The 25,317-nt window shown below is 40.7% G+C and overlaps 1 protein-coding gene across 8 annotated transcripts in view; it reads right to left on the bottom strand.

Moving 5' to 3' along the window:
• DIS3L2 (DIS3 like 3'-5' exoribonuclease 2) overlaps positions 1-25,317 on the bottom strand; it is a 378,405-nt gene that overhangs the window by 213,346 nt on the left and 139,742 nt on the right. For 7 of the 8 annotated variants that reach the window (XR_009700788.1, XM_061188488.1, XM_061188515.1 and 4 more), the window contains exon 7: positions 1,254-1,354. Coding sequence is in view for 7 of the 8 variants with exons in the window: in XM_061188488.1 (XP_061044471.1) it covers positions 1,254-1,354 (101 nt within the window). In the remaining variant the exon portion in view is untranslated. Of the gene's footprint in view, positions 1-1,253; positions 1,355-20,127; positions 20,187-25,317 lie in introns of all 8 variants that reach the window. The other variant, XM_061188495.1, reaches the window with a different exon arrangement.

Below are 25,317 nucleotides of genomic sequence, written 5' to 3'. Positions count from 1 at the left end.
AATAAAATATATGTAATATAATTTAGAAATTCCTCATGTCGATATGCAGGAGACACTCTCCTAACCAACTTGCTAGACTGAGTGGCAACGCTGCATTCCCAGGTTACACGTGCTGGCGGATGCCTCTGGTAAAGGAAAACCTCATGCTATCACATACTCCATCCTTTGTCATTGAACCACTCCTTCCACCAGGAGCTATCTGCTTAGCGAGGATCAGCTGTGTTTGATCCCATATCTGAATATGTCACTAGCATATATAACTTTTTTTTAAAGATTTAATTTTATTTATTTTTGGCTGTGTTGGGTCTTCATTGCTGCGTGAGGGCTTTCTCTAGTTGTGGCGAGCGGGGGCTACTCTTTGTTGTGGTGCACGGGCTTCTCCTTGCGGTGGTTTCTCTTGTTGCAGAGCGCAGGCCCTAGGCATGCGGGCTTCAGTAGTTGTGGCACACAGGCTCTAGAGCACAGGCTCAGTAGTTGTGGCGCACGGGCTTAGTTGCTCCGCGGCATGTGGGATCTTCCCGGACCAGGGCTCAAACCCATGTCCCCTGCATTGGCAGGCGGATTCTTAACCACTGCGCCACCAGGGAAGTCCTAGCATATATAATTAAAAAATAAAATTGAACTACGCAAAAAAAAAATTGCTTTTGTTACTGGATAACTAAATTAAATACTTTGGAGAAACTAAAAAATACTTATTAAAAACTTACTTTTGAATTAGATATGGTCGTGACAACAATAAAAAAAATTGGAGCAAAAAACTAAAAATCTAGAAGGAGTCTACATTCATATTGCTTCACCAGTACCTAAATTCTCACTCCATTCATTCATTTATTGCCATGCCGCACGGCATGCAGGATCTTATTTCCCCGACCAGGGATCGAACCCATGCCCCCTGCAGTGGAAGTGCAGAGTCTTAACCGCTAGACTGTCAGGGAAGCCCCTCTCACTCCACTTTAAATAAACCAAACTGGAAATCATAGATGTCACATTACAAGTGCAGTTTATGCAGAAAAAGATAATGCAGAACCTCAATAAACATACCCATACACAAAGAAAAGGCCTTGGCCCTTCATCCAAAGACAGACAAATGAATATATGTTTAAAGTTATGAAAAAGATTCACTTTTTATGATTCCCTGCTTCCACTGACTTTTCTGATTAACTGACCAACTACAGTCCTAACTGAATCGTATGAGAGGCCTCCAACAGGTAGCTCAGCTACCAGCCAGACAAGTGAAGAAAACAGGCAGAGACCTTTGCTGATCTCTGCAGCGACTTCTCTGGTAAAGCTCTTGTGTCCTGTGACATGAAGGTGTTCTCGTCTTTTGTAACTGGTGCACCAGCATCCTCTTTTCCTAATTTAAAAAAAAGAGAAAAGAAGAGGAGGAGGAATCAGGTAGACACATACCTATTAGGCATACAGACTCATGGGATTTTTAAATTCAGAGCTGCAAGGATTCTTGGATACCATTTACCCCAAACTACTCATTTTACAGAAAAGGAAACCCAGGCCCACAGTGGTTAGGTGACTTGGCTAAGGTCAATTACGTCACTAACTTGTAGTAATGCTCACACTCAGCAGGCCGCATTTTATCTATTTAACATTATTCATATGTTAGGCATCATACAAGTGGAGAGCATCAAATTATGCTGAATTAAACTAAATCGCCTATGTGTCAAAATGCCAAAATAACTAAATGTTATACACTGCCCCAGCCCACAATGAAGAATAGAGATAGGTTAACTTATTATGCACATCTGCTGAAATAAAACAAAATCAAAATAAATGTTAACTTTTAAAAGTACTTTGGTACAGCCATAACAAACAAAATGGTGGAAAATAGATTATATTTATTAAATAAACAAATAAAAAAGCCAACCCTGATTTTCCTGGCTTTTCTTAGTGACATTATATAAAGAGTAAAGTACTTAAAGTCTTTTAATGTTTAATTTCCTTTCTTAAAAAACTTATAAAATTCACATTCACCCAAGAAACTGAAACCACTAAAGAGGGAGTTAGGCTCTGGACCAGAAGTATTAAAACCACTCATGAAAAAAAGCAGCAAATTACAAACTTCTGAACATTTAATATTTTATATTTTCATCTGTTACATTAGATTTCCCCCACAAAATATTCTTATCCAACTCTACTGGAGTTTCTGGATTCTAGGGGTCACAACCAATTCATGTGGGACCTACTCCAGCTAGCTAAGAGAGACTTGTACTTATCATCATTTAGACATTACCAAGGCCAAAATAAATAAATAAATCCTTTTCAGGACTGGCTGCCTCTTAGCAAAGGCTCAGCTAAAAGCCAACTTTACTCTGGGCGTACTCTGGAAACACTGACATGATCTGACCTACTGGGGCTTAAGAACAATCAACTGTATGCTTTTCCATCTATGCTAAAATCTACCTACCATAGTGCCCACTGAAAGCAGAATTCTGTTTTCTAAAAAGAAAAACAAATGAAAACTTTCCCATTGTCGATCACCCTCTTTATCACCCTGTAAAAGAGGGACATCATCCAAGTTCATCTTTTATTTTAGACCAAGTTCAGGATTCCAAAATCATCAGATGCTTTCAGAACAACATCTTTTATACTCTTAGGGAGAAAAAAACCCACACAAGTTGTTGACCAGTTCCATAACATATCTTGCCAATGTGTTCTACAGAACAGGTAATTCAGGAAAGATTAGGAGGCTGGAATTACCATGAACAAGTATACTCTACCTAGATATCTGATATCCGAGTTTGGTCTCAAGAGCTGGCAATCAAGACAGGGTGGTGAGGGTTTTTCTGAGACAAACCCAAATCCTGGGCATGCAGCTTTCTGTAACGGTCACTGATGGCTCCGTCTTAAAATGACTATTGCTTCAGATGCCATCCCAACAACAAGCAAGTCTTCTGTTCCAAAGGTTATGCCAGGTTGCATTCAAAAAAAGAGGGCAAGCCATGGAAGTGGGCCCAATTATGATTTTCAGAGATCACACTTGAACATGACCTTTTCAGGTTCTGTGTTCATAAGGCTATCCTGGCAGAAATAAGGCTTTGTTCAGACAAAGATGCACTCTAATAAATTAAACTGAAGCTTGTAGCCTTACAGGTGAGCACCACAGATACGTTCAATCAATGTGAAGAAACACACTGCCAGTTTAGAAAAGTGAATCACCTTAACAGGTTTCCAACAACTACGTCTTGCCACACCGAGTAGCAAAGTTGTCAATTTAATGAGAGAAATCTATCGCATTGTTTAATCACAAGATCATTTGTTTCTTCATTTATACCATGTGTATTTACTGAGCACTGGGCATTGAGGATTCAGTGTGAATAAAAGAAAGATGATCCCAGCCCTTATGGAACATACAGTTTAATGTTGGAGTGATATTCAATAAATAAGCACTCAATAAATATAGAATTATAAACTGTGATGAATGCTAAGAATGAAAGAACACTCCCAAGGAGGAAGAGAAGAGAACATATGATTTAGATTAAGAAGTCAGAGAAAGGCCCTGTGTGCAAGTGACATTTACGCTGAGATATGAGGATGGTGTGTGTAGGAGTTGCCCTTGGAGGAAGGGGACAAAAGACCCCGAGTGCGTAATGGCACTTGGGAACGGGTGGAGGCGGGAAGTCCTTGGCACAATCAGGAACAGAAAGACCACGTGGCTGGAGCACAGTGAGCAAGAACGGGCATGGCCAGAAATGGAAGCGAGAGGCAGACAGGAGTCGAGTCAGATGGGGCCTTGCAGAAGTTAAGAATCCTGAGTTTAAACCTACATACAATAGGAAGCTGGCTAAGGATTTTGTTCAAGAAAGTGACTGCCTAACTTGAGACTCGGCCAACCTAAGAGGGGATGTTGGGAGACCAGTTAAGAGCTATCGCCAAAGTCCAGACACAAGAGGATAGCGCTACAATACAGGCACTGGAGATGGAATTAAAAGGATCAATTTAAGAGATATTTTGGAGTTGAACTAATAGACTTTGGTGGTAATTAGATGTGAGAGTTTAAGGATTATTAGATATAAGAAATAAAGGATTGCTTCAAGCTTTCTGACATCTGCAGCTAGGCTGATGGAGGCATTACTGGCACAGGAAAGACTAGAGAAGGCGGTGAAAATCAAGGATTCTACTTCAGAGGTGGTTCTATTTGAGAGGCCACCTGCGAGATCTTCAAGTGATGATGCTGAGTAAGCAGTTCAACATGAACATCTGGAACTCAAGAAGAGAGATCTGCACTATGGCTCTAAGTATAATTTATACGCCAAGAACTTCCACATTTATAGTTTTCCAGCCCAAGTTGCAGAGAAGAAATTCAAATCCAAGTCTCTTCAACTACTAAGTTCCTGAAGCTCTTCCACTGATACATCCTCAAGTATGAAGTAATGGGCTGTCAGTGTTAAGGAAATAAGAAAGATTCACTGAGGAAGTGAGTTGGGCTTGAAGGATATACAGATGTTTTGGAGAAAGAAAGTTGAAGGGCATTCCAGGTAAAGGCCAGCACTTGTACAATGGCCCAGAGCTGTGAAAGAGCCTGACATGGTAAAGGATTAGTAAGAGATTTATTGTAGCTACTAACAGGTTGAGGACACAAGTGTTGGGCAGGAAGGGACTGGATGGGGAGAGGAACAAAACTGGTGGGATGGTGGGATAGGTGCTATGGCAGAGATTCTAGTTACTGCCCAATTATCTATTCTCTTCTTTCCTACTAAGCAGAATTCCGATTTTTTTTTTTTTTTTTTAGCTAGTATTAGAAGACTACATTCCTCAGTCTTTTTGTAACTAAGCATGGCCTGTATGTCTAAGTTTTAGCCAGTAAGATGCAGGTTAAAGTGTTGTGATTTAAAGGATGGAGGTACAGCCTTTCCCTCTTCCTCCTTCTTGCTGGCTGGAATGTGGATGTGGCAGCTGGACCTCAAGCACTCATCTTGGTCCTGGAGGCTACAGGACAACAGTGCATTCTGCTGTGCACAGCAGCACAGCAGAATTGAAGACTATGGAGCTAACCTATACACCTTGACCTGCCTATCTCTGTTCTTCTTTTCTGTGAGATAGAAATAAACTTTCTTGTTTAAGCCATTGATATTTTAGGATTTAATGCCACTCTCAGCAGAACATACTTCCTAACACACAGGTCCAGACAGTGAAACTGATAAGCCTGGATACTATCCTACAAAGCACTATAAAGGCCAGGGACACATACATTTTAGAGCTATGAATTTGGTAGCGTTCCAGAGTGGAGAGACAATAGTAGCAGAGAGCTTAGGAAGCTGGGGTTACAGTCTAGATGAGACGCAGTCAGAATCTAAATTAAGACAGTGGCAGTGACAGTGAACAGAGGCAAGATTTGAGAGAGATTTATGAGAAGGATGGTGCAAAGTATGTCTCCATCACTATGAATGACTTAGTACAAGAAAAGGGGCTTAAGTTAAAAGAGGTTTTGACTGACTATCAGGGAAAATGCTTTCACAGAACGATGAAACTCCCTGATGAATTACTAGAAGAGGGCAGAGCTGCCGGCGGTCCTCAACGAAGGAAAAGGTTGTTTCCCCACAGCCTTCAGTCTGCCGTACCTAAGGCAGAGCCGGCCCCATGCATTCTGTGGCCCCTTCCAGTTAAAAATGTCCAGAAACTAGTGACTACCAAAATTCTTCACCTAAAAAACAGAATTTTCTAAAAACTGGACACACTACAAATATAAGCAACTGCTCACTATATTCTCCAAAAAAAACACTCTAGGAGGGAAAATCCAGTAAAATCCTAATCTCTTTATACAGATTACCTGAAACTTCTATTTTAAACATTCAAAAAGTAAAACACCATGGTTTGCTGGAGTTGGCATTGCCACTTCCTTAAAAATGATTCTGATTTGGCCTTCTCATACACAAACAATGGACTGACAAGGCTGATGATTCTTAACACTTGACAAATTCATCAGGTTTTCAGATGATTAGACTGTGATACTAAGTAAAGGCAATGTGAAGAAAAAAGCAAGGAATTGGGCAAAAAGGTGTTTCAATCTTTCCAATTAAAAGAGTGACAAACTCTGACAAATCCAAGCTTTCTCATCTCTGAATGAAGGGTCACAGAAATTTACAATTTCCACCAAGAACTCAATGAAAACTGTAATATAAATTGGTCCATGAAAACAACTCCCCTCAGGTCTCTCAAAATCAACCAACGAGGAAAAGTTACTTTCTGGGCCCCTCTCCCCAGTGAAATGTAGGCATGACAACACAAGTCCTCACAGGGCAAGGTAACATTCATGTTAGAATAATTTTCTGGATGTCCCTGGTGGCACAGTGGCTAAGAATCTGCCTACCAATGCAGGGGACACGGGTTCGAGCCCTGGTCCAAGAAGATCCCACATGCCGCCGAGCAACCAAGCCCGTGTGCCACAACTACTGAGCCTGTGCTCCAGAACCCTCAAGCCGCAACTACTGAGCCCGCACGCCACAACCAGTGAAGCCCGAGTGCCTAGAGCCCGTGCTCTGCAACAAGAGAAGCCACCACAATGAGAAGCACGCGCACCACAACGAAGAGTAGCCCCTGCTCACCACAACTAGGGAAAGCCCGGGCGCAGCAACGAAGACCCAACGCGGCCAAAAATAAAATTAATTAATTAATTAATGTTTAAAAAAATAAGGAAACAGTCTCCTGTGACTATGAAAAAAAAACAAAGAATCATTTTCTGTGCTGCAAGTTTGCCAGCCCAAGCAAATCTCTCACCCTGAAATAAAGCTACTACAATTGTATGGTGCCACAGAACATTCACAGCGTGTTCACATACATCACCTCATTTGATCCACACCATAACTTCATACAATAGGTAGAGTGGATATTGTTATTCCAGTTTCACCAAGGAAATGGAAGTACTGAAGGGGTAGAGCCAGCCGAAGACATCATTCAGGGATCCTGGTGCTAACTGTGGCAGCCTGTTTTCCACACAAGCAAGAATCAGAGCATCACGGGAAGAGCCATGAAAACCTACATCAAGATATTGCTTAAGTGGCCGTGGGACTCCCTGAAACGCTGGCGTCAACTCAATGAAGGTTCTGAATATCTGTGGAGTGTCAGGCACTACAAAAGACCCTGGCTCTGTCCTCGGAAACTCATGTACTAGAAATGAAACAAAATGCAAACAAATACTGAAGTACATGGAGTTGGTGACTGCTGGCAAGCAGTGTGCCCAAAGGCAGTGAGAAGGGAGCCAGGGAGTTTGACAGTGAACCCCCGAGCTAAAATGGGAAGGCTGAGTAGGAGCTGGCTAGATGGATGGGCATGGGGAGCATTCCAGAAAGGAAGACCATGTGTAAGGCACATAATCAAGAGTAAAATGAGAAGGACAAAGGTTCTCTGTGTCTAAACATGTTGCAGGGACCAGACCACGAAAGGCCTCACATGACATGCTGAAGAGCATGTATTTTACGTCTTAGGGATGGAAAGCCATTGAAAAATATGAGAATAACAGAATCAGAATTATACTTGATGAGGAGTCAAGGGTCAGCCTATTGCTCCTTCAAAGATAATCTGTCTTTTTCTCTAGCTGCTTTTAAGATTTTCCCTTTGGTTTTCTGTAGTTTCATCTTGATGCATCTAAGTTTGGATTTTTTTTTTTTAATTCTACTTACAATCATTGGTTGTAAATCTGTGGTTTGGTATCTCAACTGTTATGGAAAATCTCAGCCATTATCTTTAAATTTCACCTTCGCTCATTTTCTCTCTCATCTCCTTTCTAGGTCTCTAATTAAACTTATTTAGACCTCACTCTATTCTCTATGTCTCTTACCCTCTCCCTTTGCATTTTCTATTTGTCTCTCCATGCTATACTCTGGATAATTTTTTCTTACCGTCTTCCAGTTTGTTAATTTTCTCTTCAGCTTTATTCAGTCTTCTGTTAAATGCATCCATTGAGGTTCTTCTCTTTAAAATATTTAATCAACTATATACTTTTCCTCATCCACTGAGTTTTAAATTTCATTACTGTTATGTTTATTTCTAGAAGTTTTATTTGATTCCTTTTTTAATTTGTTATGTCACATTTCATAGTTTCCTATTCTTTGCAGATATCTTCAAGCTTATCTTTTATTTCTTTAAACACAGTAGTTTTTTATAGATGGTAATGATTCCAATATCTGATGACGTTTATGAAGGGCTGTTTCTGTTGTCTGTGGTTGCTGATGATTCTTGCCCTTGGAGTATGGTTTCCTTGGGTGCCTGGTTATATTTATGTGCTGGTTACTAAATAATCTGAGGCCTAGGCAGAAGAAACCTTCCTTCTGAAAGAATTTCCACTTGATTTTGCCAGACACCCAGAGGCACAACCAGCCCATAAACCAATTCAAGACTTGAGATTCCTTGGTTGAGCCAGTCAGCTTGAACCTGGGCTGCAATTCCACAAGAGAGCTGGTATGTTTCAGGTCCACCCTCACCGTGACAGTGCAGTCCTTTGGGGTCCCAGCTTCTTGTGAGAAATCTGGGCTTTATTTCTGTCCCCCACAACCGCTGGTCAAACCTGCACTCTTGCATGGGTTTTCCACCCCAATTTTAACCTGGTAATGCCTGTGAGCTCTTTGATGCTTTAAGAAGAAGGCTGGGTTTGGTTTGGTTTTTCTTTTTTTTTTTTTTTTTTTTTTTTAATTTAATTAATTTATTTATTTATGGCTGTGTTGGGTCTTCGTTTCTGTGCGAGGGCTTTCTCTAGTTGCGGCAAGTGGGGGCCACTCTTCATCGCGGTGCGCGGGCCTCTCTTGTTGCGGAGCACAGGCTCCAGACGCGCAGGCTCAGCAATTGTGGCTCACGGGCCTAGTTGCTCCGCGGCATGTGGGATCTTCCCAGACCAGGGCTCGAACCCGTGTCCCCTGCATTGGCAGGCAGATTCTCAACCACTGCACCACCAGGGAAGCCCCTGGTTTGGTTTTTGTATTTTATCTAAATAATATTTTTGGTTGTTTCAGTAGGAGGGTGCATGTCTGAATGAAAGTTCACCATTACTATCAACAGAAAGTCACTAGAGTTTGTATTTCAGAAATATTTTTCAGGTGGCAGTGTAGAGCCTAGTGAGTAGTGACAGTAGTTAAGAACAGGAGAAGGGCAGTGGTGATCTGTACAGGAAACACAACAAGGAAGCTACTGTGATAATGCCCAATGTTACATTAAGCAAAAGCACAAGGGATGGAGAGAAGAGACAGGTATTCTCACATTTCTTTTTCTCAGCAACCCCATGAGGGAAGCATTACTATTCTGGTTCTTATAGCAATCAGCAGTTCAAAGAGGTAAAGTAATTTATCCCAGGGTTCATCCAAGGAGATGGTTAGTAGAGGCGGCATCAGAACCCAGTATGACTCCAATTCCAAACTCTTCTTACCACAGTATGATGAGATCTGGAAGAAAGACAGGTGCATGTGGGTGGGTTCCAATGAGGATGGGAGGGTTGCCAAAAATTTTTTAATTCACTTAAAGACATAGAAGGATTTTAAATTGTAGAAGATGCCAAGTGATAAACAGCTCTCTAAATAACTTCACTGCTTCCACCCACAGAAATGACAGAGTAGTTAAAAGCATGAGCTTTGGGACTTCCCTGGTGGCGCAGTGGTTAAGAATCCGCCTGCCAATTCAGGGGACACGGGTTCGAGCCCTGGTCCGGGAAGATCCCACATGCCGCGGAGTAGCTAAGCCCGTGCGCCACAACTACTGAGCCTGCACTCTAGAGCCCCCGAGGCACAACTACTGAAGCCTGTGTGCCTAGGGCCCGTGCTCTGCAACAAGAGAAGCCACTGCGATGAGAAGCCCGCACACCGTAATGAAGAGCAGCCCCCGCTCGCCGCAACTAGAGAAAAGCCAGTGCATAGCAACAAAGACCCAACGCAGCCAAAAATTAATTATTTTTAAAAAGTCATGAAACTTTCAAAAAAAAAAGCATGAGCTTTGGAGTCACAAGACCTAAATTCAAACCTAGGTCCTGTGATCTTGAACTTGTGGCTTTGAACAAGTTACTCCCTCTCTCAATTTCCTCCTTTGGAAATCAGGAATAGTATACATGAGTTATGTTTACACGGAGTGCCCCGGCACAAAGTACATTAACAAAAATTGTTAGCTATTACTACTCATGTTGTTGTCATGGTTATTATCATTAGCTCTTGGTAGTCAGTTTTGAGTGAATCCAACCCTGTTACCCTGGACACAACTGACTGGAAAGGACTGGTACAAAGGGATGGCAACATTATAAAATGGGTCACATTTCCTCATCTGTAAAATGTAACCCATCTTATAGAGTTAGTGGGAAGATTAAATGAAGTTGATGTGTGCAAAAGTGCCACAGTGGCTAGAACACAGCAAGCACTCAATAATTGCTATATAATATATATTTAGACTGCATGTGCTTCTCCGTATGCTTGGTGAATTCTGTGCAAAGTAAGGAGGGAGAAGAGATGGTGTCACATAGGTAGGCAGAGGCCAGGTCAACGTTACGAAGTTTGGATTTATCCCAAAGGCAATGGAGAGCTATGGAAGAAAGCAGTCAGGGGACTAATAATGGCTTATGGTTTAAGAAGTTCACACTGGTTGCTATATGGGGGAACAGATTTAGAAGTGAAACCAGAGGCAGAAAGGTCAGTTAGCAGGTTACTGCAATAAATCAGACAAGTGGCAGAGGGAATGGAGGGTTCTAGATAGAGAGGTATTTATTATAAAAGGCAAAACTGACAAGATTATTCAGATGCTAGTTGGGAACTGGAGGCTGGGGAAGTTACAGGGGTAGAGTAAGGAATGGGAAAAACTGCCTAATTTCCTTATAACAGATGTTCTCAAAGTGTAGTCCCCTGACCAGCAACATCAGCATTACCTGGGACTCCGAGAAATGCAAATTCTCAGACCCCACCCCAGACCTACTGACTCAGAGCCTCTGGGGATGGGGCCCAGCCATCTGAACACACTTTCCAGGGGACTCTGATGCCCACTAAAGTGAAGAGCCACTGCTCTAGACAAATGAGCCATGACCTGTATAGGAAGAGCACCTTCAGGCAATCGGGAGGGGATATAAGTTCAGTCGGACTTAGCAAGTTTGAGGTGTTGGATATTAGATCTGATGCTTAAGGGAGAGTTTTGGGCTGGAGACAGAAATGAGTATGTCGTGCGCGTACAGAGGACAAATGAACAAGTAGACTGGTTCCCTCGGAGATGGTTCAGAATCAGAAGGGAAGACAGCCTAGGATAGAGCAGTGAGGAACAACATTATTTAAGAAAGCGCAAGTAGAAAAGTTTACAAAAGAAACTGAGGTGTGATCAGAAAGGTAGCAGAATAATCAGCCTAATGTGAAGTCAGAGAAGCCAAAGAAAGCATGCGTTTCAGTAAGAAAAGTATGGTCAGCAGTGTAGACTTAGTGACAAGGTCACAGGAGGAAATGGAGTGAAGCAGAAAGCCGTGTGCGGGGAACTGACTGCGGAGACGAGGGTGTGCACCAGGCTCCGGAAGGCTGGCTGTGAAGGCGGGGAACAGCACAGGGTGGAAGCTGCAGGGGGAGAATGAAATCACACATGGTTTCTTGTATTTTTTTAAGATAAGAGAAGCCTGAACACAGTTAATTGCTGATAGGAAAGAATCACTAAAGAAGGTGTGGTTGAAGAGGGCACAACAAAGAAAGGGAGGGGACCCTGGGCAGGAAGGGAGGGAACCCGGAACCCAGAACCCAGAGGGAAGGATTAACCTCAGGCAGAAGGTCAGAGAGATGCCAACTTCATTGTATCAAAATAAATGGAGGAGGGAAGGAGTCTAGACGCAAGCCATTCCTAAGTAGAAAGCTGAGGGGGTTCCACAGGGGAAGGGGGCGGGCAACAGCTCTGGTTTTTTGAAACGTAGAAGCCAATTCATCTGTTGAAAAGTGCTAGAGAGGTGGAGGATACCTAATGGATTCAGCACTGGGTTCCACAATCCCAGGGGAGGATCACATGCGAATGGCTTCCCAAAACAGTGGCCCTGAACGTGCCAGGCGCTGCCCTCTATGCATTCAAAATATTAATAGTGAAAAATTTACAAAATAGTAACTAGTTATTGAGCACCTATGGCACACACCTGGCACTGTGTTAGATGATTCATATGCACTACCAAATTTAATATTCTCCAATAATCCAATGAGGTAGGCAAGTATTATCATGCCAATTTTAGAGATGAGGCTCAAAAAGATCATTTAGGAAATGAGGCTCACAAACATCAAATAACATGCTTGCTCATGGATACCAGCTAGGAAATGACAAGGGCAGGATTCAAACCTAAGTCTCATCCTCTTCCCATGATGCCACACAGCCTTCAGGATTTGAACAGGATTAATGGAAGTGAGAATGGAAAAGAAAACATGATTTTTGAGAGATGTGCCTGAATGATAAGATACTGGGAGAAGTCAATCAACTCTTGGGCCCATTTTGAGTTTGGGGTGACAATGGGATATAAGTATGATCACGTCCTTTACCCAAGCTGGAGATATGGTTCTACATCTTGGGGCAGAGATTGGGAATATCAATTAAATGATAACATTGTCTGAAAGTAGACAGATGTGTATAGACTGGGGAAAGAAGGACTTCATATAAGAGTAACAGAATAAATAAATGAATGAAAAGAAAGCTAACACTCAAGCATTAAAAGGAAAAAAATCCCTTCACTACCCAAATTTCCTTCCTTGTTCTAATTTACAGACTGGTGAGAGATGAAGGACAGGGGGACTCACTGTGTCAGAACTTGGTCACCCTTCTCCCCAGGCTGACCATGAAGATACCTTCAGGTTCCTGAGTTGAAGCTGTGCCCTGGATAGAGTGATTTTCGTGCCCAAACCTGAGTCCTTCACAGGGTCTTCTCAGATGGGGCTTCACACTGATTCGCATTCCCAGCTGTTAACTGTATTAATTACATCATCAACACTGCTTTTCTCTGAGCACTCTCTGCTCCAAATCTTCCTTTTGCCCAGGAGAAACCACTTTTAAATTTCTCTCTACTAAAGCTTTAATTGGCTTTTAGCTTCATGGCTCCCAAAAGACCCAAAATGTAGGCCCACATACTTATGTGCTCCCATCTGTAGCTGGCTTTAACTTACTAATTCTGCATCTTTCCCAACAGATGAATGACTCCTCCAAGTTTAAGTTGACTTCCATCTGAGTTTTTCTTAAAGGGAACAAGCTTGACCTGTTACTGTGACATGATCATTTCAACACCAGAAACACAGTGTTTACTAAAATCTGACTAGTGTTTCTTTACCTGTCTTCTAAAGACTAGCTATCCATCAAAACTTCAAGAAATGAAAAAGGTGCTGAGCTATCATAGAGGGTTAAGTAGAGACTGGCCTTCCCCCTCAAGCATGGGAAGCTAAAGTAAATGAGTTTTGCTGTGATCTAGCACTTGAGCACTCTAGCACTTGAGCCTGTGATCCACATATATCAAACACATATCTCTCTCATGTTCTAAGTCTCTTAAAGCACATGTGATATTTCATCCTATTGAACATTTCCAACAGGGATAATAAGATCCAGCCCACTGCTTGGGCAAAAGGGAAAGTATTAAAATGCTGCTTCTAAAGAGTCAGTCTTCTTTATCAATTCAGTTCCTATTACCTAAAAATAGGACTCCAAAATGATCATTACCAGGCAAATGAAAACAGGTAGGTTAAAGAAGAAAAAATTCTTATAGGCTGCATCATTTCTGAGACCCAGCAAGCCCCCTAGGAAACAGAACAATACACCACTCAAAAATAGCTAATGTTTGAAGCATCTTTAATGGAAAATTGCTTCTCCTTAATAAGGTAACAACCTCTAGCTCTAAGTGCAAATCAGGCAGATCACTCCAGCCAGGTTATATAGACATGGATGAGTCATTGCTTTTGATGCCAAACTGACAAATCTGAAGGTTTTATAATGGATCCTATGTGGCTGCTGTGGAGAAAAAGGATTCAGGTGTTAAACAGGAAAGCAACTAGTTTGGTTCTTCTTCAGTTTCAAAGAAGGAAAGGAAGGGTAATCTTTTGCAGAACATTTGCTGAGTACAGGACTGTTCTGGGGGTTGAAAGTAGATGAAAGATGAGCAAAAACAGTTATATGAGGGAAATAAAGAAAATATTCAACCATAATAATATCAGTCACGGAATGTGAACTGAAAAAAGAAACAAGTACCTAGAAAGAAGAGTCACGGAAAGGAAAGATCACACATCTAGTTGGAGGAAATAAGTACAGGCTCATGGGGAAAACACCCTGTGGTTGAGCGGACTCTAAGACGGCCCCCAATGATCCTCACAGCTCCCGCTCTCACACCGTGGTATAACCCCCCTCCCTCTGAGTGTGGGCAGGACCTAACAACTTGCTTCTAATTGACAAAATATGGCCAACGTGACAGGATGTCACTTCCATGATTACGTTCCACAAGACTGTAACTTCCACCTTGAAAACAGACTCTCTCCCTTGCTGGATCTGATGAAGCCAGCTGCCATACAGAGAGGCCCACACCAGCAGCCAGCAAGGAAGTGAGGTCCTTAGTCCAAAAGCCCGCAAGGAACTGAATCTAGCCAACAACCATATAAACTTGGAAGAACACCCTTCCCCAGTAGAGCCTTCAGATGGCTGACACCTTGATTGCAACCTTCTGAGAAACCCTGAAGCAGAGGACCACGCTGGGCCACGCCCAGATTCCTGACTAAAGGGGAACCTTGTTTCCTCTACTCATAACACTTAGGATACAAAATGTATGGGTTTTTCACACCAAGCAATTCTGCAAGTCTCTGTGGACACCACCTGGTGTCCGACAATTTAAGTCAATTCTGATACTTACTACCTGGAGTGAGTACAGACCTCACAGATTAAGGGCTCAGCCCCATGAGACTGCTTGCCCCCACCCCCCCACTTCAGACCCCAAATGCAAGCAGTGGGCCTCCAGATTACCTACACTCTGTCTAAGTTGGCTGCAAATTGAGGGGGTTCCCATGACCCCATCCTTAGGTTTGATAATCTGTCGTAGCAGTTCACAGAACTCAGGGCAGCATTTAACTTACATTGACTGGTTTAGTATAAAGGATATCATAAAGGATATAGCCAAAGAGGTACATAGGAGGCCCAGAGGATCCTGAGCACAGGAGCTTCTGTCCCCATGGAGCCGAGGGGTGCACCACCCTCTCAGCACATGGATGTATTCACCAAGCTAGAAGCTCTCCAAACCCTATAGTTCAGAAATTTTTATGGAGGCTTCATCATGTAGGCATGATCAAATATTAACTCAATGTTCAGCCTCTCTCCACTCCCTGAAGGATGGGGGTGGGGCTGAAAATGTCAAGCTTCTAACCAAAGCCTGAAATGATTAGAATCATTTCATGACCAACCCCATCCTGAAGCTATCCAGCAGTCCACCAAGAGTTGCCTCATAGAACAATAGATGCTCCTATCACCATCATCACTCAGGAAATGACAAGGGTTTTAGAAGCTCTGTGTCAAGGAACCAGGGTCAAAGACCACATATTAGAACAAAAGATGCTCCTAGCATCGCTATCACTCAGGAAATTCAAAGGTCTTTAGGAGCTCTGTGTCAGGAACCAGGGGCAGAAGCCAAATATATATTTCTTATTATGTTCTACTGACCCACAGAAAATGTGAGATAGTAAACGTGTTGTTTTAAGTCTGTGGCAAATTTGTTACACAGCGATAAATAATTAATACACATTTAAAATGACAGTTGACATTTGAAGGTTAGAGGAATTTTCACAGGAGGAGACAGGGAATTAGGCACCATTCATGGCAGAAAAGAGGAGGCACAGAGACACAAAGGCAGAAGAGGGAAGTGAGTGCTTAGGAAAAATACAAGGCCCGGTTTGTTTGGATGTGAGGTCTGAGTGCGCAGGTGCAAGAACATAGGCTGGGGGCTTCCCTAGTGGCGCAGTAGTTAAGAATCCGCCTGCCAAGGCAGGGAACAGGGGTTCGAGTCCTGGTCCGGGAAGATCCCACATGCCACGGAGCAACTAAGCCCGTGTGCCACAACTACTGAGCCTGCGCTCTAGAGCTCACAAGCCACAACTACTGAAGTCCACATGCCTAGAGCCCATGCTCTGCAACAAGAGAAGCCACTGCAATGAGAAGCCCATGCACCGCAACGAAGAGCAGCCCTGGCTCACCGCAACTAGAGAAAGCCCGCGCACAGCAACGAAGACCCAACACAGCCAAAAATAAAATAAATAAATAAATTTATTTTTTTAAAAAAAGAACATAGGCTGGAGAGACAGGCAGGAGACCCCTGGTGGACAAGGACAGCCAAAAAGAGCCATTAGAGCTCATCACTGACATCATGCGGTCTGAGAACCTCTATAGGAAGATTCATTTGACACTTCTTGCTTCAAGAGGCGACAGGCTTCAAAAAATGATTTGGAAAATGCCCATAACTAAATGTATACTTTATTCTTTTTAGGGTACTTTGCCTTCCATTACCTCATTTGATTTATGCAAGGACCTGTGAAGAAGTCAAGGCAGGTATTTATCATGAAGTTTTTTTTGTTTTTGTTTTTGTTTTTGTTTTTTTACAAATAAGGAAAATGAAGCAGTAAGAGGCAAGAATGACTGGCAAGAGCTTTTGTTCAGTACTTTTTTGTTTCCTACTAGGAGTGTTGCCACATTTTATTGGATCCTCCTTCCCTGGTGGAGATGCAAACAGGGCTAGCCAAACAGGTTTGGATCCTGGCCCCAATGTAGCAGGGTAGGCCCAAGGAGCATTTATACCTAGAAGAGTAGGTGCAGTGAGGCCTGGGTGAACTGTAGAGTCAAGAGTACAATAGTTTAGTCCATATAAGCTGATATCAAAAGAGCTTTGAAATAAGGAGGGTCAAAATGAACATTAGATCCCAAGTCAAGACTATCAAGTTTATACTCGATTGCTGCCTCTGCCTCAAGCAAATGAGTCAGAGCTGAGGGGACTGGCCAAACAGGGGTCAGCTAACTGGGAGCGGAGATGAGAGACTTTACTATGCAGCTGAGCTTTACTCAGGGGCCTAGTAAAAGGGTGTGCAGGGGTGGGAGGCTGGTTCCATTTAAAGGGATAGGGGTGACTCATTTATTTTTTAGTTTGCCTTTTTTTTTTAAGCAGTATCTGAAAAGCAGGGACAATTTTCTACTGCAAAATGTTAAATAAGATCTGTTCTTAATGGTGGAGGTTCTACACCCAGAGTAGGACACCCAGTTCCCTCTCCCCATCCAGAGCCACACAAGCCAGTTTTTTTTCCCCCCAATAGGCTTAGTTGGAGTCTTCAACAACTTTTTGTAAATCTCAACAGGTTATAGCTACCAATACTCCATTAGTCAAGCAAAGATTTCCCCTGACATGTTGCTGCATGACTTGAAAAATCTAGTTGGTAGTTCTGAAGGGAGAATGGGCATTATTTAGAGTGACCCAAAGGGGTAATCAATGCCAGTAAGATGAATCATAGTTCTGCATAGTGGCAAAGAAAGGGTCTTTATCAAAGCAAAAAAAAAAAAAAAACCCACACGAAACCTTAAGAAAGCAGGTTAAACATTAAGTTACAAAAAAGGCTTCATTATTCAACTGAATAAAGCTTCCATATTCTGCCTAGAGGGGTGAAAGGGGAAGAGCTACTTGATTGGGCCTTCCCTTCTTGGAGTCTGATGACCTGAAAACTAACTTCACAGACGAAAGTGCTCAGAATCCCAGGTCGAGGGAAGTGGGGATGAAGACATTAACCATCCCCACCTGTAATGATTCTCATTTTCCCAGTTCAATAATATCAAATTGATCTTTTCTCTTTCAATCCATTCTTTCAAAATAATGGTTAAATGCAAAAAAAAAAGAGGGGGTCCTCCCTGAATAAAGGTTGTTTTAAATAATTGTGAGAATCAGTCTTTTTGAATAAAAATAATCTTTAATCATTTGATATCCACTAACGAAAGAGAGGCATTCCTTCATTTCTTGAAAATACTCATCACTTCCTTCTTAGTTCTATACATTTTTCTGTTAGGTCTTGTACAAGGCTCTCAAAATCTTTATCAGAGTTACTTCCCACCCTCCATCCTTGCGGCTGAGTTTTCCATATCTACCAGCTTATGCCTTGGTTTTATAGGATAATGACTACTTCAGGTAATTGCAACTGTGGACCATCTACCTGATAATCTCACCAATTTCCTATAGCTTCAACTGATAATATTCAGATCTATAACTCTCACCATCCCTCCTCTGGGTCGATATTTCTATTTCCAATCGCCCACTGGATGTTACAACTTGAGTGTCCCCCATGTAACTCAAATTCAACATATAATCAGAACCCAGATTCATAGTCCATCTCATACCTGGTCTTATTTTTCTCATTTAAGAATGTCAACACCAATGCAGTTGCTAAACTAGATATCAAGTTAATCTCATCCTTGAACGTTCTTCTGTCTTAAGTCCCATATCTGATCTACCATCGAACTCTGACGATTCTAGTTCTGAAATATCTTGCCTACCTATCCCTTCTTCTGCATTCCAGCTGCCATTGCTCTCAGTCAGGTCTTCAAGCATCTTAACTGGTCCCCTGCCATGCCCCAATTTCTCCCCTCTTCCTAACAATCAGTCTCCTTTCCTTAACAACCTTGGGTGACTTCCCATTACCCAGATCTCTTAGCAGCCACAGATAACTGGACAAAACTTCACCACAGCCTATTTTTCTAGCCTCCCCTCCAGACTCCCCACCATGCATACTGCACTCTTCCCACTGTAGATATTATTCTACCTACTATCCACCTCTGTGCCCCTGTTCATGCCAAGAATATTTCTGACCCTTCTTCGCCTGGAAAACTACTCATCCTTCAAGGCCTAGAGAGCAAATTGTCTTATTTTCTCTCCCTCTTCCTCCTCCTCTCACCTTCTCCCCCTTCCTCTTTGAATGGTCCCTCCCTCCCTCTGCAAATCTGTTCCTCTTCTCTTTGTGCACTGTTTGTGGTTTCTAGAAGCCTCTGTTCCCTAATGACTTTGTCTCCAGCCCTCACTCCACATGACACTGTTACCCCAGAGTCCTCAAGCTGTGGAGAAAAAAATCTAATGGGTCACTAGCCAGTCAATGTATTGATGTTTCTTAGGTCAGGGGTCTACTCATGATCCAACTAACGTCCTGGGGACGGGGCACACTGCATTTACCACATTAGTAAAGGCAATTCCCATGGAAGGGGACTAAGGCAGTCAAGATCCAGAACACACGTCTGTTACTGTATCTCCTCTTATGGAATAATTTCACCTCAAGGACAAGCATCTGGATTTTACTCTTCATTCATCTTTCTCTTCCTAGTAAGTGGCAGAATGCCTGGCTTGCCACTCCCTCTGTATCTCCTTGGATGCCCTTAGTTGAGATGACAGAACATTCAACACAAACTGGCTTATATCTCAAAGGTGAATCACTGGCTAATGCAATTAGAAGTCCAGAAGGAAGACAGGCTTCAAGGTCAGTTGATCCAGGGCCCAGCCCTCTAATGGTTGTAGGGGCCCAGATTTTTTTCTGCTTCTCCACTCCTCTATCCACAGCACTTGGCTAGTCATAGGATAGCTTCTAGTATCAATCAGGGATAAATGTTTCATGTTCACATCCATCAGGAAACTACTTAATCCCAGAATTCTAAGCAGGAGTCACCCTGATTAGACTGCTTAGGTCATGTGCCTATGAGAAGAGGAAATGGTTTGAAGCTGCAACATCCAATGCAGTAGCCACAAACCAAATGTAGCTATTTAAAATAAAATTAATTAAAATTAAATATAATTAAAAATTCAGTTTTTCAGTCACATATTTCAAGTGCTCAACAGCCACATGTGACTAAGTGGCTACATAGAAAGTTCTACTGGCATAAGGTAACCAAGTAACTGGTATAAGGCAACCAAAACTTGGCAGCTGGGGTCAACTTAGTTCAAAGTCCCAGGAATCTGGGGAAGGGGCAGACGTCCAGATGAAAATCTAGGTGCATATAGGAAAGGGAAAGAGGGAAATAGACTCTAGATGGGCAATGAACAATACTCAACATATTCTTTTAGAAAGAAATTAAATTGATCTGGCATGATCTCCTCTTCAAAAAATATAACCCATTTGTAGAAACTGTCTGTTGTTATTTGAGGTACAAGGTGTTTTTCTTTTACAAACTCACTAACTTCCTGTGGGACACTGGACATGCCAAGTAACTTCTCTGAGTCTCAGTTTCCTCGTCTGTAAAAAAAAAAAGGGGTGAACTAGATCAGTTGTTTCTAACCTTTTAATCAGAGCAGAATTTTTTAAAATACATTTTTTAAAATTAATTTTTGCCTAAGATCTCACACTTTGAAGTATTTTTAGTAACTTAACTGCATCAAAAATTAATTTGTTACCCTGTTTTTTAATCAAAAACATACAACTGTTAATTAGAGCCTCTGATCAGCAAGAAAAGTCAATGTTACCATGGTAGGCTAGTATCATTTGTATCAAAAGTAAAATAAGTTGACCTTGCAGTCTTAAAGCAAATGAACTATTTTCATTTAGTGTCATGAAATATTTATAAATAATGTGAAGTTCTCCACTGGAAGCCCCGAGGGGTGACTAACACATGTCAAGGAGAGTACTTGATCTTGTAGGACTCATGTAGGTCCAGAATTTTATGATTTCTATAGTAATGCAACTGTAAACAGATATGACCCTCGTCACTAGCATGGACTAGCCTGACCTGGAAAGTACCAGAGAGAGGGATGAGTAGACAGACTTGGAAGAAAGATTCCAAGGGTGACTGGAAATAAGAAGAAAATGATACCATCACACAAAGATGCTGATCTACATTTTTATTACCAGTAAGCCCCCCAAAAGTAGATTATTAAGTAATTCAGGGAGCCAAGTATAAAGCTAAAAGTGGACAGCAAGCAAGAGATATCAGGAGTGCAATACTGCAAAAGATGCTAAAAGAACCGGGGGCAGGGGGGGTGGCTCCAGAGACCTTCAAGTCTTCATTCACCTCTACTGAGGAGAAGGGCAGGCACACAGAGTGACAGACATACTAGAGGCCTGGGAACTTCTGTTTCCAGGTAACAGCATGAACTACATTTAATATAGATTATTTGCTTTTATTTAAATTTCTATTCCAATAATTTGGTGTTAAAGTACTAGCAAGAAGGCTGACAGGCATGTCTATTCCTAGGTGCTGTAAGGAATGGATTGGGGCAGAGTATATTCTATAAAATAAATTACTTGTAATGTTAGAAAAATGTTCTGAAACCCAAGCTCCATAGGTCTGTTGATACATCAAAGAGAAAATAGGTAGGACTGACTCAATGATAAAAAATGAGAAGAGGAGGTGAAAATGACAAGCCAGAGAAAGAACTGGACAAGCTCCGATCATATTTCAGTAAAGAACAAATATTATTATTTCAAGACTGTTATAATTCATGATGGTTTTCTATCTCTGTTAACCCTTCTAATAACTATGTATTTAACAATTTAAAAATTCCTTTAAAAACACCCACATTTCTCAAACAGCTAAGTATATGACCCAGCAATTCTACTCCTGGGTATAATTTCAACTGAATTGAAGACAGGAACTCAGATACTTGCTCACCAATGTTCATTTCAGCATTACTCACTATTCAATAGCCAAAAGGTGGAAACAAACCAGTGCCCATCTACATGAATGGATAAACAAAATGTGGTATATTCAATATAATGAAATACTACTGTTATGAAAAGGAATGACATTCTGACACATGCTACAACATAGATGAACCTTGAAAACATTATGCTAAATGAAATAAGCCAGACACAAAAGGAGGAATATTGTATGACTCCACTTATATGACATATCAAGAAGAGACAATTTATAGAGAGGAAGTAGATTAGTGGTTAGCAGAGGCTGGGGTGGGTGAAATGGGGAGTTGTTTAATGGTTATAGAGTTTCTGTTTAGCATGATAATAAAAAGTGTGGGAATAGTACTAGATAACAGTAATGGCTGTGCAACATCATGAATGTAATTAATGGGACTGAATTGTAAACTTAGAAATGGTTAAAAAGACAAATTTGGTGCTATATATATTTTATCACACACACAAAAGATTTTTAAAACCACAAGAGTTTCTGTTTCTTATAGAGGGTGTAGGGCAGGGAATAGTGTGATAATATTTATTGCCTTCAAGGAGGGAAACTCAGATGGCAGAAGAGAACAGGTAGGCCCCCGTCCTCTGACAGTCCCTTAAAGAAACTCTTAGAATAGAGGGGTTCTTCAAGGGCCTAAATAGATGCCGATGACGCTTTAAACTACATTTCCAATCCAACCTCTGACATGAACTTCAACCTACATTTCCAACTATACATGACCACCTCAGACTTAACATGTTTAAAAGAAAGTCCTTAGGAATACAAGATGAAGGTAGAGATTACTTACAATAAATAAAAATAGTAGAAATACATTTGTACTAAAAATTAAACAGACAAGTCACTTCCTAGTGTAATAAAAAATGAGGGGAAAACTGAAAGGTTTGATTATAGATGCAGAGAAAATTAATTGAAAAAACTTTGTACAACTCGATTCTAAAATATTAGAATAGGTGGCTAAAATGTATGATTTTCCTGGGAAATATAATTTTAATTTTGCATTATCAAATTAACGCAAGAAGAGGGAAAAAACCCTACAGAAACGAATAATCATTACACATGGAGAAAGTTGCCAGCTAAAGAAAGCCCTAACCCATGTTCCAACCATGAGTTCTTTAAATGCTTCAAGTATTGAGAATGCTTGATCATTCTCAATGCTATTCTGACTGCTCCAAAGCAGTGAGAAAAAGAAAGGCTCCCCAGTTCTTCCCAAAAAGTTAATAGAGCCTGATACCAAAACACAAAAAAGACAGCACAATAAGAAGAAACTGCAGACAAATCTCACATTTTGTATTTTAAATCCAAAAATCATAAATAATTATTAGCAAACAGAACTGAGTTACATGTTAAAACATGCTATACACCATGACCAAATGAGAGTCATGACTGTATGAGGGATGCAAGAATTATTCAATGTTACGTGTCATCAAGTAAACAAGCCAAAGGGGAAAAAAAACGAAATCTTGAAAGAAGCTCAGAAGGCACTTGAAAGAAAAATTCAATATCCATTCCCAATAGAAACTTTTAGTTAAAAAAGAAAAAGGACACTTGGTTAACTAGGTCTGAAGCCAACAACCAGCACTGCGCTTGAGGGTTTAATATTGGAAGCATTCCTATTAAAGTCCAGAAGAAGGCAATCACCACTATTATGTAATACAGTTCCTAAAGCAATGGCCAATGAAATGAGGTAATAAATGAGGAGCACAAATTAGAAAGTTAGGGGCAAAATTATTATTTGCAGATAAAATTGTTTTATACCTAGAAAATCAAAGCCACTAGAAAATTATTGGAAATAATAAGAGCATTCATTAAGGTATCCAGTTTAAAGATACACAAAACAACCCCAATAGCTTTCTTATATATCAACAATTACATGTAGGAAATTGCTGGAAAAAATTTCCTTTCAAATTAATACTAAAGAACACAAAATACTCATTGTTTTTTTTCTAATACTCAAGTTTTTTCTAATGTGCAATAATGCTATATATAAACTATTAAACATTAAGAAGATGTAAGATTCAAAATTCACATTGTGAATAGGTTTGATGAACTAAGACATACATAGACCATACTATAGTCAAAACAGCAAAATGGGGCACAAACAGTTCCCAAAAAAGACCCCACAATTGAGCAAAAATTGAGGCAACAGATTTTTACCTAAATTATTTTAATTAGCACTACATGGGCAAAAAACCAATCCAGTAACCACAAGAAGCTAAGGAACTGAAGAAGTGTTGCATTTCCTAACAGTAAATAATTAAAACATTCATTAAAGTCTTGTTCAGCATCAACTATCAATTTCAGTAGCTTAAACCAGTGGTTCTCCAAGTGTGGTTTGAGATCCTGCCAAAGGCCCACAAGGTCAAGACTCTTTTCATAATGATACTAAGACATTATTTGTCCCTTTCACTCTCATTTTCTCATGTCTGTAAAGTAGAGGTCAGCAAACTAAACTGGCCCACAGGCCAAATCCAGCTATGTCCACTCATTTACATATTCTCTACAGCCACTTTCAGGCTACAAAAACAGAGTTGAGTAGTTGTGACACAGAAGTCTCTACCTCTGGTGTATCCCACAAAGCTGGAAATATTTACTATGTGGTCCTTTACAGAATACCTTTGCTAACCCCTGCTCTAATGACCAATAGAATGTGTGCTTATGTATTCGTGTGTTTTCTAGAATTTTCTAAGATTATCAATTTAAAGTACAAACAAGTATATTTTAGAAGTTAATTCCATTTTTCTCCTCAGTATTTTGACTATGGTTTTATCTACTATAAATCATCAACCTCACTAATGCCCAATAAATCATTATTTTAAAATCTGAAGTTTTCCTTAAATGTACACAGAAACACAACTAGAAGTAAGTACACTTATTTTGCAATATTTTAAAGCTTTCTTTGTTTTAATTTTAAATACAGAAATATTGATAGATATAACCTACATACACAAAAGCATTTTGGAGTCTTCAATAATTCTTAAGCACACAGAAGTGTCCTGAGACCAAATAACTTGAGAATCACAGGTTTAAATAAAGTTGTTTGCAGCAGAATACACATTCTTTTCAAGAACACAAGGAATACTCTCCAGGATAAATCACATGCTATGCCACAAAACAAGTCTCAACAAATTTAAGAGCATAGAAATTACATCAAGCATTTTTCCCAACCACAACAGTATGAAACTAGAAGTCAATTACAGAAAGAAAAATGGGAAAAGCACAAACATGTAAAGACTAAACAACATGGGTCAATGGGGAAATCAGAAAATACCTCAAGACAAATGAAAACGGAAACACAAACTCTATGGGATGCAGCAAAAGCAGTTCTAAGAGGGAAGTTTATAGTGATACAGGCCTTCCTCAAGAAACAAGAATAATCTGAAATAAACAACCTAACCTACCATCTAAAAAGAAGAACAAACAAAACCCAAAGTCAGCAGTGGGAAAGAAATAATAAAGATGAGAGGAAATAAAATAGAGACCAAAAAAACAACAGAAAAGATCAATGAAACCAAGAGGTAGTTTTCTGAAAACACAAACAAAATTGATAACCCTCTAGCCAGACCCACCAAGAAGAAATGAGAAATAACCCAAATAAACAAAATTAGAAATGAAAGAGGAGCAATAACAACCAATACCACAGAGATACAAAAAATCATAAGGAAATACTACAAACAGTTATACACCAACAAATTGGATAACCTAGAAGAAATGGACAAATTTCTAAAA

Source organism: Eubalaena glacialis, chromosome 1 (assembly GCF_028564815.1).
Source record: "Eubalaena glacialis isolate mEubGla1 chromosome 1, mEubGla1.1.hap2.+ XY, whole genome shotgun sequence".
Classification (NCBI taxonomy): Eukaryota; Metazoa; Chordata; class Mammalia; order Artiodactyla; family Balaenidae; genus Eubalaena; species Eubalaena glacialis.
The sequence above is the reverse complement of the archived record's forward strand: the minus strand, read 5'-3'. Positions and strand labels throughout refer to the sequence as shown.